The 15247-nt window shown below is 44.6% G+C and overlaps 1 protein-coding gene across 1 annotated transcript; it reads left to right on the top strand.

The window, feature by feature from the left end:
* The first annotated feature begins 2885 nt into the window (after window positions 1–2885).
* raver1 (ribonucleoprotein, PTB-binding 1) lies at window positions 2886–14922 on the top strand. Its single transcript, XM_024390299.2, has 14 exons — window positions 2886–3259; window positions 4631–4697; window positions 4857–5326; window positions 8503–8694; window positions 8804–8924; window positions 9534–9634; window positions 10135–10213; window positions 10527–10723; window positions 10852–10933; window positions 11045–11172; window positions 12842–12913; window positions 13076–13207; window positions 13791–13850; window positions 13948–14922. Exons 1-14 carry the CDS (start codon window positions 2951–2953, stop codon window positions 14080–14082), a joined length of 2145 nt encoding a protein of 714 aa, XP_024246067.1. The 5' UTR covers window positions 2886–2950; the 3' UTR covers window positions 14083–14922.
* Window positions 14923–15247: the final 325 nt, after the last annotated feature.

The raw sequence follows: 15247 nt of genomic DNA, 5'->3' as shown, positions 1-15247 counted from the left end.
GTCCTGGAGCCATTGAGCAATTACTTCCCTTCTGGGCTGCTAATTTAGAGTCCAGATGTGTGCATTAAAAGGTATCTTACGATAACCTTTGACTTTATTTTACAGGTATGCAATTGAGTGTCTGAAGGAGAGCAAGTTTTCCTTCTCTTCAGACATTTGGTCCTTTGGCGTGACGCTCTATGAGGTCCTGACCCACTGTGAATATCGTCAGAGCCCTCCAGTGGTACGAAACGACACCCTCTGTCTCCGTCTAAATCCGCATGATCCATTTAACCAAGGCCACCAACCCTTTACATAATTGTGATGCAGTCTGTGTGCGGTTTGCTGAGTGTATTAATTGTGACGTGTGCGTTTTGTATGTGTTTTTAAAAAAAATAGAAGTTCTTTCAGATGATGGGCATAGTGAAGGGTCAGATGACGGTGATGGTGCTGATCAAGCTGCTGGAGAAACACAATAGGTTGCCCTGCCCCCGAGACTGTCCTAGCGAGGTAAAGCATACAGCTAAACACTCTCACACAGTCTTCATTATTTCTGTAAGCCAGATGCACCTAGGGAAACAAACCTGTCTTTGTTTTGAACAGGTCCGCATGTTGATGCAGCATTGTTGGGACTTTGACCCCGCGAGACGGCCATCTTTCAAATCCCTCATTGCGTCCATCGAAGCGATTCGCAACAAATCAAAACTGAAAAATTGGGCGTGCAAAATTATTCAGCCCCCTTAAGTTAATACTTTGTAGCGCCACCTTTGCTGCGATTACAGCTGTAAGTCGCTTGGGGTATGTCTCTATCAGTTTTGCACATCGAGAGACTGAAATTTTTCCCATTCCTCCTTGCAAAACAGCTCGAGCTCAGTGAGGTTGGATGGAGAGCATTTGTGAACAGCAGTTTTCAGTTCTTTCCACAGATTCTCGATTGGATTCAGGTCTGACTTTGACTTGGCCATTCTAACACCTGGATATGTTTATTTTTGAACCATTCCATTGTAGATTTTGCTTTATGTTTTGGATCATTGTCTTGTTGGAAGACAAATCTCCGTCCCAGTCTCAGGTCTTTGCAGACTCCATCAGGTTTTCTTCCAGAATGGTCCTGTATTTGGCTCCATCCATCTTCCCATCAATTTTAACCATCTTCCCTGTCCCTGCTGAAGAAAAGCAGGCCCAAACCATGATGCTGCCACCACCATGTTTGACAGTGGGGATGGTGTGTTCAGGGTGATGAGCTGTGTTGCTTTTACGCCAAACATAACGTTTTGCATTGTTGCCAAAAAGTTCAATTTTGGTTTCATCTGACCAGAGCACCTTCTTCCACATGTTTGGTGTGTCTCCCAGGTGGCTTGTGGCAAACTTTAAACAACACTTTTTATGGATATCTTTAAGAAATGGCTTTCTTCTTGCCACTCTTCCATAAAGGCCAGATTTGTGCAATATACGACTGATTGTTGTCCTATGGACAGAGTCTCCCACCTCAGCTGTAGATCTCTGCAGTTCATCCAGAGTGATCATGGGCCTCTTGGCTGCATCTCTGATCAGTCTTCTCCTTGTATGAGCTGAAAGTTTAGAGGGACGGCCAGGTCTTGGTAGATTTGCAGTGGTCTGATACTCCTTCCATTTCAATATTATCGCTTGCACAGTGCTCCTTGGGATGTTTAAAGCTTGGGAAATCTTTTTGTATCCAAATCCGGCTTTAAACTTCTTCACAACAGTATCTCGGACCTGCCTGGTGTGTTCCTTGTTCTTCATGATGCTCTCTGCGCTTTTAACGGACCTCTGAGACTATCACAGTGCAGGTGCATTTATACGGAGACTTGATTACACACAGGTGGATTGTATTTATCATCATTAGTCATTTAGGTCAACATTGATCATTCTGAATAATTTTGCACGCCCAATTTTTCAGTTTTTGATTTGTTAAAAAAGTTTGAAATATCCAATAAATGTCGTTCCACTTCATGATTGTGTCCCACTTGTTGTTGATTCTTCACAAAAAATACAGTTTTATATCTTTATGTTTGAAGCCTGAAATGTAGCAAAAGGTCGCAAAGTTCAAGGGGGCCGAGATCCCATTCATATGAAATATTTACTATCCAGAAGAGGAGAGGAGCTGTCGTTCCACATGATTTGTCACTCATTAATCATGTGAACATTATAACACTTCAATTGAGGCATGTATATTACCAACCGTTTCTCTTTATTTCTGTATTGGTGTAAATATAAAACATTTACTGATTTTATTGTATCATATCATGTTTTTCCCTATGTTTGTATGTATTAAATGTTTGAGTGGGCGAATGTTGAAAATGAAGCATTTGTATCCCTTGATGGTGTTTAATAAATTTGACCAAAGCCCCAAAAAATCCAGGTTGTGAATTGTTAGTTCATCATTTGTAACACTTTCACCGAATGTAAATGATCAATTGTGTATTTATTTAAAAAAAGGAGAGTTGAGTGCAAAGCAAAGGGAAGTCCACTTCTGTTTGCCAACTTGAGCAAACTGTCTACTCAGATATGGTATGATAAACATGCTAAGGTCCAGTGTGCCTAGAGGCGAAAGCTAATTTGATTACATGCCTAAATAATTTCCCTATTAGTTGAGTTTTTCCTAAATAAAATAACATTTCCTGTCAATCAGGGACATACACAGCTGAATGTAATGCAAACACCTCAACTTCTATTGAATCAGAAATTATATAGTGATTTTATTAATATGTTCATACCGGTAATTCAATTCAATGTACTGGATCATGTGGGTTTGTTGAATTTGTAGTGGGCGTAACTGGTTTTGATTTATGACAGGCAAGCTACAACTACCCGCCCCGCTCATGACGTGACGTGGTATAAAAAAATGCTTCTTCTCGTCCAATTAGAAGCCGAGTTGCGCCCATGTGTGTATTGTTTAAACTGCTCAAATCTGACGGTGTTGTCATTTTCAGAAAACTTTCAGGCAAAGGTGATGGCGGCCGCGGTGTCCGTTAGCGCAGCTGGCAGAGAAGAAAATCCAAATGCAGGGCCCAATTTCGCTAGCCGTCCACTTCACGAAAACTATGACCCCGCTGTCGAACACGAGAATTGGGTGTCCAGGGATCCCGAGCCCAGTGATGGAGATGCATCATCGGACAACGAGTGTCAGCGAAGGGTCGATGAAGAGTTGACGAAGCTTAGCCCTGAAGAGATTGAGAGTCGCTTGGACAGAACTCGTCGAGAGTTTTACAATCGAAGGAAAATCATAATTAAAAACCTGCCATCCGATGTTAGCAATCAGGTACGTTTCCTAAACTTTTTTTAGTTTTCAGTAACGTTAAAAAGCTAACGCGGGTCAGTAATTTCATCAGATCAAGCCCAGGATGCAGCTCGTTAATCTAGTAAACGTTATGTAAAAGATAAATAACTACACCCGTGCCATGAAATTGACATCTACCTATATTACCAGTAATTTAACGGAGTTCGCTGACTTTTGGTTATGTCTTTATTCTAGTTAGCTATCTTATTTTAACGTTAGCTAGCACAGTTTCCTAGGAACTAACAATGATTTGCGAACTAATCGTAGTTCCTAATTATGTGCCAATAAACTTCTATTTGCGCTCTCAAAGTATTGCTACGTGGTAGGTGATGTTTGGTGGTTATTCACGGCCTGGCTGTAATTGCCCATTCCAGCTTCACGCGTGTTTGATGGACAAGTTGAAAGTGCAGAATTAAAATCCTCGTGCGGAAAGGCAATGCTAGTTGCTAACGTTAGCAGAACTGTTTGTTTTGTTTTGACCAGTAATTGTCAGGCTATGGATTGACATACATTGTATGTGACTGGTTCAAAAGTCTCGTTAAATTATTTTCAGGTACTGTCCCTCATTGAAACAAACTTCATGGCCCTGGAACATTTCGTTAAAAAAAAGAGAAGTTTGAACATGCTTGACTCGTGGGGAACTGTGGCCTGTGCGCGTTTCATTGTTTGCCTGGGTGCATATTGGGAGTTCGAGATGGGAACGTGAGTAGCAGTGACAAAGGGTTGAAGGTGTAGAGGGAACGTAGCCGCTTTCAGAAAATGCTAGACAGCATTGCGATTCGTTTGTGGAACAGGCAAAGCATTGTGGAACAACATTTCTCCTAGCACAGTGAATGGGCAACTTTTTTACACCATTGCCCGATAGCTGGGGATGACTCTGCTTTTGTTTCATATTGGCAAAGACACCTGCTTTAAGCAATCATCCTAAATTGTTTTGATCAATACTTCTGAGCATTTAGGTACTACAGATGGTCTATACTCAAATAGTGTTGTGGCAAGCCCTTGCCAATGTCACACTATCCCTAATTGGACACTTAAACTGATAGCAACATGCTTCGACCCCCCCAAATGAATGGCAAAGCAGGTCAGTGAATAAAAGTAGACATGTAGATGGAGCTACACAACAGATGGCTTTAGATTAGGGATGTTCACACATCACATTAGTTTGTCATGTTTTCAAGTGATTGTAGTGTCTAACACTTAGTTTAAAGCAGAATTTATGCCTACAATACTCCACCGTTGGTAGGGCATCTCTGGCCAAGGAGGGCGTTTAAAAATATTGGCTGGAGAGTTCTATGGAAAAAAAATGTAGGGAAACACTGATTGTAGCTCACCATACTTTCTCCCTTTCAGGAGGTACATGAGCTGTTGCGCAGCTATGACTTGAAGTACTGCTTTGTGGACAAATACAAGGGAACAGGTAGGTAAAAAAAGACTAAAATGTAAGACTAATTGGATGCAGCAGGCTCTCTGACAGAGCTAGACAAACACATTCCTCAACTCTCTTCCTATTTTGAGCAATGTAACCTTCCACGTAGTTCTTTAAAGTCTTAGCTCATATTCTCTCTTCTCCCCTCAGCGTTTGTCACACTGCTCCATGGGGAGCAGGCACAATGTGCCATCAAAGAGTTCCACCAGCACATGCTGCGGGAGCGGGAGATCTCTGTGCAGCTGCAGCCCACCGACGCGCTGCTGTGCATCGCCAACCTGCCCCACGCCTTCTCCCAGCAGCAGTTTGAGGAGCTGGTGAGACCCTTCGGCAACCTAGAGCGCTGCTTCCTGGTCCACAGCGCCTCCACTGGCCACTCCAAGGGCTACGGCTTCGTGGAGTACATGAAGAAGGACTCTGCGGCTAGGGCTAAGTCTGAGCTGCTGGGGAAGCAGCTGGGCTCCAGGATGCTGTACGTCCACTGGACTGAGGTGGGCTCCCTCACCTACCCCCTGCTGCACTCCAGGTGTCTCTGTGTGGACCGTCTGCCCCCCAGCCTGCTGACTGCCCAGGACCTCAGCAATGCCCTGGCCGACACGCACGCACCCATCTTCTGCCAGGTCAGTCACATGTGAACACGCGCGCAGGAACTCCCAACGACCTCTCACACAAACTTGCACTGATATTTTCAGAGGATTTAACATGTGTATCTGGCTCTCATGAATAGTATATATCTAGTAGCTTTTCTCAGTTCAATTTGTATCGGAGTGCCTCCAGTATACTCTAGTAGCAAGCAGAACATACCTGCTTGTACTTTTGGCACATCTTTTTACTTTGTTAGTCATGAAAGCTGTTCCAACTGTTTCCCCTAGGTTTTTTGTTGAAGCAGTGGTGGCAGAGTTAGTGTGTACATGACTAATGGCACGGTATTAGAGGCCCTCTTGGCCTCAGACACCATTTTGTTTTAAAGCTAATTTCTTGCAGTTCTACACATTTTGTCGTTGTGCAGAGGAAATTAGCAGTTTTAGAGAATTTCTTGCAATTATACATTTTGCCATTGCTTATACCCTTTTCTTATGCTATCTGGGTGACTCAAACCTATAACAAAATCAATGGAGTGCCAATGCAATGACATGTTTAAATGTGATTGTCCCGGACTGTTTATACTTTGATTGTTAGTTCTTAAAGATCAGAGCTCCATTGTCTTGTCTACATACTTTATATCTGGTTGAAACTGACTGTTTTACCATCCTGAAATATATTTTTATTACAATTTTTCAGTGGTGGCCATGATTTAAAAACGGTGGTGGACTGCTGCTAAGTGCATGTAGGGGAAACACTGCAACTGCTTTTGTTTACACTGAGCAAGTGTGTTTGAGGTAGCTGTGCTACAGGGTTCAGATGGTTGTGTTATGTAACATGGGTCATCTATAGTGATGGCAGGGTCTTGGGCAGTTCACATAAAGGAGGTCGCTATAGGTGGGAGTATTTTTGTATGAATCTGGCTTTCGAGCCCTCACCTTTGACCTGTTTTTCCTGTGGCCACTTGTTTCTATAGCAATGAGCTTTGCTGGTTTCTATGGAGATGACCATCTGACTCCCAGGTGGTGTCAGTCAGCAGGCCTTTCTGGAATGAGACAGGGGTGTTCTTTTGGCACCATAAGCACACAGTCATTCATATACCATTATGGCACAGTAGTTTGAGGTCTGGCAGAACACTGTTGTGTAATAGTGCAAGTGAGGCAATTGAACTATTGGACAGGTTAACTCAGGAATATGAAACATTTTTTTCATTGCTCACTTGGTCTTACATTGTTTATTGCCTTTTTTGTAGATCGACAAACTGGAGAGAATTTATTGGTAATTGCTTCTAAACGTTGAGACTCTAGTAGTAGCTGTGGCAAACTGGAGAGAAGATTTGGGAACATGAAGTCCCAAGTGTTTTTTTCTACTTTATATTATAGAATGCCGCTGGGCATGATTAAATTTAATCCCACCTACTGTCTCTAGTAGAGGTCCACCGACTAATCGGAATGGCCAATTAATTAGGGCGAATTTCAAGTTGTCATAACAATTGGTAGTTTTGGATGACGATTTTGTCTTTTTTACACCTTTATTTAATCTTTTTAACTGGGCATGTCAGTTAAGAACACATTCTTATGTTCAATGATGGCCTAGGAACGGTGGGTTACCTGCCTTGTTCAGGGGCAGAACGACAGATTTTTACCTTGTCAGCTCAGGGATTCAGTCTTGCAACCTTACGGTTAACTAGTCCAACGCTCTAACCTCCTGCCTCACGAGGAGCCTGTCTGTTACGCGAATGCAGTAAGAAGCCAGGGTAAGTTGCTAGCTAGCATTAAACTTAATCAATCATAATCACTAGTTATAACTACACATGGTTGATATTACTAGTTTATCTAGTGTGTCCTGCATTGCATATAGTTGTTGCAGTGCGCATTCGCGAGAAAAAAAAATGTTGCTCCAACGTGTAACTAACCATAAACATCAATGCCTTTCTTAAAATCAAACGGCAATATATATTTTTTTAACCTGCATATTTATCTAAAATAAATCCAGTTTACCAGGCAATATTAACCAGGTGAAATTGTCACTTCTCTTGCGTTTATTGCACGCAGTCAGGGTATATGCAACAGTGTGGGTCGCCTGGCTCGTTGCGAACTAATTTGCCAGAATTTTACGTAATTATGACATAACATTGAAGGTTGTGCAATGTAACGAGAATATTTAGACTGGATGCCACCCGTTAGATAAAATACAGAACTGTTCCGTATTTCACTGAATGAATAAACGTTTTGTTTTCGAGATTGTTTCCGAATTCGACCACATTAATGACCTACGGCTCCTATTTCTGTGTGTTATAATTAAGTATGATTTGATAGAGCAGTCTGACTGTGATGATAGGCAGCAGCGGGCTCATCAGCATTTATTCAAACAGCACTTTCGTGTGTTTTGCCAGCAGCTCTGCTGTTTATGAATTCAAGCCTATCAACTCCTGAGATTAGGCTGGTGTAACCGATGTGAAATGGCTAGCTATATAGTCATATAAAAAATACTATAACTACAACCTAAAACCTCTTACCTTGGAATATTTTAGTCTCATGTTAAAAGGAACCACCAACTTTCAGGCTACCCACACTGTTGCATATACCCTGACTCTGCGTGCAACAGGCAGTTAACCCACTGTTCCTAGGCCGTCATTGAAAATAAGAATTTGTTCTTAACTGACTTGCCTAGTTAAAGGTTTAAAAATATATATGTGTATGTATATGTTCTCCTATTCTGAGCAAGGAACTTAAACGTTAGCTTTCTTACGTTGCACTTTTACTTCTCCACACTTTGTTTTTGCATTATTTAAACCAAATTGAACATGTTTCATTAATTTGAGGCTAAATAGATTTTTATTGATGTATTATATTAAGTTAAAGTGTTAGTTCAGTATTGTTGTTGTAATTGTCATTATTACAAATACATTTTTTAAAATCGGCCGATTAATCGGCAGCCGCTTTTGTCCAAAAGGTATCTGTTTTTTTTGGTCCTCCAATCGGTATCGGCATTGAGAAATCATAATCGGTCGACCTCTAGTCTCTACCATTGTATCAAATACTCCTTTCTACTAATTGTGGTGAGGAAATCGGTGTGGATGGTGTTTTTAAAAATGTCAAGATGTTTAATATTACTGAATTCTGTGTAAACCTATTTAAATGGCAAATGTAGTCATTAGTTTTGGACTGATTGCATAAGGAATCCATATTTAACTCAATTTTCCTTTATTCAGTTGGCTCAGGGCCAGGATGACAGTTTCCGGCGGTTTGCCATGTTGGAGTTTTCCTCGGCAGAGATGGCTGAGCAGGTGCAGAGAGAGGCTGACGGCAGGGCGCTAGGTGGGACCCACATCCGCGTCTCCTTCTGTGCCCCTGGACCCCCGGGACGGAGCATGCTGGCTGCCCTCATCGCTGCCCAGACCATGGTAAAGACTTCTTGGTTGCCACATCAGACCATATGTTTGAACTATTACTCCCTTATGTTACTGTGGTAAAACAACTGTTCTGAATGGCTCTCTTCTTCCCTCTCCACAGGCCCTGAACCGAGGGAAAGGTCTCCTCCCTGAGCCCACAGCCATGCAGATCCTCACAGGCCTCAGTAACCCTGCCACCCTCAAGATGCTGCTCAACCCCCTCACCCAGGGCAGGAAACAAGGTGAGTAAGATCATACCATTTCCTAAAGGAAGACAATGTATGGTATGAGTCTCTTACCCTGCTGTTAATGCTTTAAAGCAGGTGTGTCAAACTCATTCCATGGTGGACCTAGTGTCTGCGGTTTTTTTTTTCTCCTTTCAAGTAAGACTTAGACAACCAGGTGAGGTGAGTTCCTTACGAATTAGACCTTAATTCATCAATCAAGTACAAAGCAGAATCCAAAACCTGTAGAAATTCTGTGGAATGAGTTTGACACGTGTTTTTAAGCTACAATGGTTATCTTTCTTGGCGACCTGACCAAATTCACATAGAAATGTGAGTTATAGCTCTGTCCTTCTCATTGTAAGGAAGTCTAAGAAGTGGTAGATATTTTCTATGTGCGCGATTTCTATGGATTTTGTTTTTGTCTCTTTTGGTTTTGTACACCAGCTGAAAATATATTTCACATCAGTTAAGATCACACAATGATTGTCTACACTTGCTTGTTTTGTCACGAACTGAAATTAGGCAAACTATTAGACTTTTAGCAACAAGGATGCATGTTGCACCTTTAAATGCATGGTGAATGAATAGGTTGTCAGGTCTTACGGTCAAATGGTCTCTCTGCAGGTCTCCTTGGTGCTGCTCCCACCATGCCACTGCTGGCTAACCCCGCCCTCTCTGCTGCTCTGCTCCAGCTGCTCCTCCAGAACCAGGCCCAAGTTCAACAGGTACCCTGCATACCATGCCCTGCATGCTCACCACCTCTCTCCTCTAGCTCCTCTCCCCTCTTTTGTTGGTTCATTAGTCTCTCATCCACACTTCTCCTACTTTATTCTCTCCTCTATCAGCAAGCCTTATTGGGAAATCATCTTCTCTGGGCTCAGGTGCTGCACAATAAAGAGAATCGACTACTTCCCTGTGTGAGTGATCACTGAGTGTGTGTGTGTGGTATAGGTTTCTCGTGAAGGGACTGCTCCCTAAACCAAAGCTGGTAAATGCTCTCCCTCTGAAAAGCGTTTCTTTCTGCTGTGTTCTTTTTGAGGTGATTTTATTTATTTTTTTAGTAATATTAATATGCAACTGGTTTGTTTTTGAAGCGTTTTACTGTGAATTCTGTTGACTGACAATTCTTTAATGTGACATTTTCGTTCAGTAAATATCTGGTATGTAGACTATTTTAGCATCTTGTGGGTCACTGAAGCGTGTGTTTAACTCGTGTCTCCTACAGGCAGGACTGATGGGGGATAACCTTCTGGCTGCTATGCCTCTCCAGCAGGGAATCCATCTGCTGGGAGACCTGCCTCAAGGTTTGGCCTTCCATTCATCGCAATTCACAATTATTTATTGGCATGTCTATTTGTATTGCCTACACAACTCACTAGTGGCCGTTTGGCTTATTTATCACATAGAGCAATGCTCTACATTGATGCTGAGCATATGCATGCTATGCTAGCCCTGCTGCTCTGTTAGTGATTCCATTGCAGGTTCTGTACACATGTCGTGGATTTGGGCAGTGCTTATTACATCTAGGTTATTTACTGTGGTGTTGTATTGATTTTCAGTGTGATCTCAGGGTTCTCTACATAGCATTGATGGGGTGTTATATTAATAAGTTTGTAGTGTCCCCAGGCGGTGTGGTTCCATCCCTGGGCCTCCAGTCAGACCCTATGGGTCCCTTAAACCTCCACTCTATGGGTCACCCCTTGGGCAGAGAGTCCCCTACCAGCTTCTCCCAGAACCCCTCCCCAACTCTCCAGGGCATGTCCATCTCCCACCTGGGTGGCGTGATGGGGGCAGAGGGGCTTACAGCACCTGGGGTATGATTGAAATGCTCTGTATACTTTTCGAATGTTGTCCCTATTAGCAGGGATGCTCAAGTCATTGTGCCTCATTACATAACATCAAGTCCCCAGATAAAATTTTTAATTATTGTCTTCTCCAATAGGTGTCCATACTAGGACACCCTCCCAATGATGGGAATCTTCCCCAGAACCCCTTCAATGTCCACAGCCTGTTCCCATCCCCAGGTGAGCTGCCCCTTCCAACTGTCTGCAGCCTGTGAAGTTTGGCTCTGGTTCCATCCCAGTATTGACCCGTAGGGTTTTTCTCCTTTTCCATTCCTGCCGCCCTTCACTCAGGCTCCAACTGCAGGCCCCACCCTTACAGGAAGAGACCAGCGCTAGGCAACTCCTCCAACCAGCGCACACAGAACATCCACTGTAACTACAGGCTGCGCTACCAGGAGTCCTACCCCCCAATACAACAGGTAGGTCCCCCTTATGCTCTGACCTTTAATGTCCAGCCCTACTGCCTAGCCTGGCTCATCTGATGTTGTGATAGAATGCCTGCTCATAGATGTTTATTTGATATCTGAGGACACTGCTGTCTTGGTTAAAGTCATTGTGGCAACCGGTTGGTTTTTACCTCCCTGGCTGCCCAGTCAGTGCATGGAATTTTTTTCTAGTGTGACAGAACAGTGGGCCTGCTTATCAGCACCACTTCCTCCCTGTCTACCGTGTCCTCACAATGATTTGAACCTAGGGTCCTTGCCTCGCAAACACGGGACTGCCCGCTTGACAACGTACTAGCCAGATGTGCCACCAAAAAGCTTGCAGCTGTGGAGTAAGAGTACGGTACGACCTTAACTTGGTTACACGAGCAGCAGGTGGAGTAAGGTAGAGCAGGTGGAGTAAGGTGTGGAGTAAGGTAGAGCAGGTGGAGTAAGGTGTGGAGTAAGGTGGAGCAGGTGGAGTAAGGTGTGGAGTAAGGTGGAGTAAGGTAGAGCAGGTGGAGTAAGGTAGAGCAGGTGGAGTAAGGTGGAGCAGGTGGAGTAAGGTGGAGTAAGGTGGAGCAGGTGGAGTAAGGTGGAGCAGGTGGAGTAAGCTGTGGAGCAGGTGGAGTAAGCTGTGGGTAAGGTGGAGCAGGTGGAGTAAACTGTGGAGTAAGGTGGAGTAAGGTAGAGCAGGTGGAGTAAGGTAGAGCAGATGGAGGTAGAGCAGGTGGGAGGTGGAGCAGGTGGAGTAAGCTGTGGAGCGGTTGGAGGTGTGGGTAAGGTGGAGCAGGTGGAGTAAGCTGTGGAGCAGGTGGAGTAAGGTGGGTAAGGTAGAGCAGGTGGAGTAAGCTGTGGAGTAAGGTAGAGCAGGTGGGAGTAGAGCAGGTGGAGTAAGCTGTGGAGCAGGTGGAGTAAGCTGTGGAGTAAGGTAGAGCAGGTGGAGCAGGTGGAGTAAGCTGTGGAGTAAGTAGAGAGTGGAGTAAGGTGGAGTAGGTGGAGCAGGTGGAGTAAGCTGTGGGAGTAAGGTGGAGCAGGTGGAGTAAGGCTGTGGAGCAGGCTGTGGAGTAAGGGCTGTGGAGTAAGTGGAGGCTGTGGAGTGGAGCAGCTGTGGAGTAGGCTGTGGAGTGGAGGCTGTAGAGCAGGTGGAGGCTGTGGAGGTGGAGGCTGTAGGCAGGTGGAGGCTGTGGAGTAGAGCAGGCTGTAGAGAGGTGGAGGCTGTGGGAGGTAGAGCAGGTGGGAGGTAGAGCAGGTGGAGTGTGGTAGAGCAGGTGGAGTAAGGTAGAGCAGGTGGGAGGTAGGCTGTAGAGCAGGTGGAGTAAGGTAGAGCAGGTGGAGTAAGGTAGAGCAGGTGGGAGGTAGAGCAGGTGGGAGGTAGGCAGGTGTAAGGTAGAGCAGGTGGAGTAAGGTAGAGCAGGTGGGTAAGTAGAGCTAGAGCAGGTGGGTAAGGTAGAGCAGGTGGAGTAAGGTGTGGAGCAAGCTGTGGAGCAAGCTGTGGAGTAAGGTGGAGCAAGCTGTGGAGTAAGGTGGAGTAAGGTAGAGCAGGTGGAGTAAGCTGTGGAGTAGGTGGAGTAGGTGGAGTAAGCTGTGGAGTAAGAGTACGGTACGACCTTAACTTGGTTACACAAGCAGCAGGTTTAATGGCGCCTGGCTCCTCTCTTCCCAGGATCCTCTGGGCCATCTGTATGAACAGCAGGAGGCTCTGGACACTGGAGCTCTGGCAGGGTTCGGACAGCAGGTAAGACACTAAACCATCTCCACTATTCACATCCAGCCTTCAAGCTGTGGCACCTTTTGCCTTTTCAATTTCCACTCCCATTTGTCGTCTTTTTTTACTTTTTAATATATACATGTATAACTGTACATGCAGCATAGAATAACATGATGAATGTCTCTGTAGTGGTTTGGTCACCCCGGCTACAGTGAGCAGGCCTCCTCCCGCTATAGTTACCCCCCCAGCCCGCCCTCGTCGTCCTACTACAGCTCGGTGGCACCTGGCCCCGGCAGCCTCCCCTCCAGCCATCTCAACAAGGTAGGGTCACACACACTTTTCCTTCCCAATGTAATCAACAGATCGAATGAGGGTTGAGTGTCTGCTCAAAATATAAAGGCTGCCCTCTGTTATTTAGACTTAGCGGAGAGGTCTTGACATCTGTTGGCTAGCCTAGCACCCATGTTGGGGACAATCTAAGTTATGAAACAGTAGGGCTGAAAATGTTAAGTGAAATTATTGGCTTTAATCTGTTTGTCCTTGGTCCACTCATACGAATGTGGACAACACATTATCTGATATGCTTGAAGCCGCACATGGTTGCATAACCACAGTAGCCATGCTGGCAGAACGATGACAAACTAAATGGCGCAGGAGTGTCTTGCAGAATCCTGTGAAGTCCCATGCGGCTGTTCGATATTGCATCTTTCTGTTTGAGTGGACTGTGTAGAAGCTGAAGGGATCGATCGGGCTTTACTGTACCTGGTTGTTCCTCTTAGTTTTGCGCACAAAGACCCAAGCCGCCCGTCTTTACTGAAGATCAAAACGTACATTGTGACTTTTTTAGATGAGACCAATGCCTTGTGGTGCTGTTTTGATCCCTGAACACTGTTTGTCTGTTCAGGCTGTGGGCATGCCTCCTGTGAGCCACTCGAACATGTACCCATCTGGTCTGGGGATGAAGGTCAGTGTGCCTCTTTGTCATTGTCGGTTGGTCTGCCATGTTCTGTCTCCATTTTTCACCATGGCATTTACAGTGGTTATGTCTCTGCCCCCTCTAGACTCCCATTGGTGGTCACAAGCGTCTGATCCCGTCTCCAGAGCCCAGCCCAGAAGGGGGCTACGTGGGACAACACTCCCAGGGCCTTGGGGGCCACTATGCTGACTCCTACCTGAAACGCAAGCGTATCTTCTAATGGAAACCAATCAACACTTGTACGAGATGCCAGTTAACAGCCAGGAGATGGCTCCATTTCCCCCCCCCGGAACTCCTCCAATCAGCTTTTAGGTTTGGGCTTGGCGGTCCAGTGGTCTCTCACTTGTGTTCCTGCCAGCGCCCCCCGGAGCGTGCTGGGGTTGCAGCCTGTCGCTAATCGGGACATAACAATGCGTGCCAGTGTATGGGAGTTTTGATGTTTTTTTTGTAAATATATGATTTCAGTGCTTGTAAATTAAGTTTTATCCTTTTTTTTTCTATCAGGAAATCTCATTGTTTACACATTGGGAGTTACCTTGTACTATAAGAAAATAATTAACATCTGATTTCAGGTCTTTTTTTTTTCTTCTGCGTATTCCCTTCATTGATTGGCTAAGCACTTTTTATTTAAATTTTTATATTTTGTATTAGTTTTTTCTTCCTGTTGTGATATTGTCAACGGGTTTCTATTTTAAGAAGTTTTGCCTCCCGATATTTTTGTATATAGTTCATTAGTTTGTTTGATGGGATGTTTTAATTTTTTTGCGCGCCTTCCTCCTACAGGGATTATGTACTGACTGTCTGGACAGGATTCAGGCCTTTACTTGGATTCACGTAGAGCTGTGTAGCAGTACTGCCTTTCTGTCTTTTGTCCTTTGGAAAACTGTCCCCTTACACAACTAGTCTGGAATATGCTGTTTTCAACCCTTCACTCTTCCACCCCTCCGTCTCATTTGGGAGCCTGTTCTCTGCACTGAGTGTTTGTTGTTGCACTTGGAGGACACGGGCAGATCACAATTCTCCAGGTTTGTTGAATTTCTACGGTTCTCACTCGTTTCCCCCCATTATGTTCTCTGCAGAATCTTGTATATTCTGTGTTGACGTGAGCTCTTTGTCGGCTGAGTATTTGCATCTCAACGACCATGGCACCTGATTTGCTCTTGTTCGTTTGGAGGGGATGGTAGCTGTGCCTTATCCAGACTTTAATATCTACAGATTATGACAGTAAGCAGGGACATCTGTGGCCTCTGTCCACCCAGAGCCTAAACATTAATTAACTGTACTATCATTTATTAATGAGCCATGGCTAGGTTGGCTCCCCTGTGGCTGTCCCTCCCCTGTAGACCAGCAGGGGGGGCTGTTGATCCTCAGGCTAAACTGAAATT

The sequence above is a fragment of the Oncorhynchus tshawytscha genome, linkage group LG27, assembly GCF_018296145.1.
Source record: "Oncorhynchus tshawytscha isolate Ot180627B linkage group LG27, Otsh_v2.0, whole genome shotgun sequence".
Classification (NCBI taxonomy): Eukaryota; Metazoa; Chordata; class Actinopteri; order Salmoniformes; family Salmonidae; genus Oncorhynchus; species Oncorhynchus tshawytscha.
Note: the sequence above shows the minus strand (reverse complement) of the source record. Positions and strands in the feature narration are given on the sequence as shown.

What these genes read in the sequence shown, in the direction of transcription:
- raver1 (XM_024390299.2), top strand. Translation starts at nt 2,951, where the DNA reads ATGGCGGCCGCGGTGTCCGTTAGCGCAGCTGGCAGAGAAGAAAATCCA. An exon ending in GGACAAATACAAGGGAACAG is followed by an intron (nt 4,698 to 4,856) that starts GTAGGTAAAAAA and finishes TTCTCCCCTCAG; the next exon opens with CGTTTGTCACACTGCTCCAT. An exon ending in TGGCAGGGTTCGGACAGCAG is followed by an intron (nt 12,914 to 13,075) that starts GTAAGACACTAA and finishes ATGTCTCTGTAG; the next exon opens with TGGTTTGGTCACCCCGGCTA.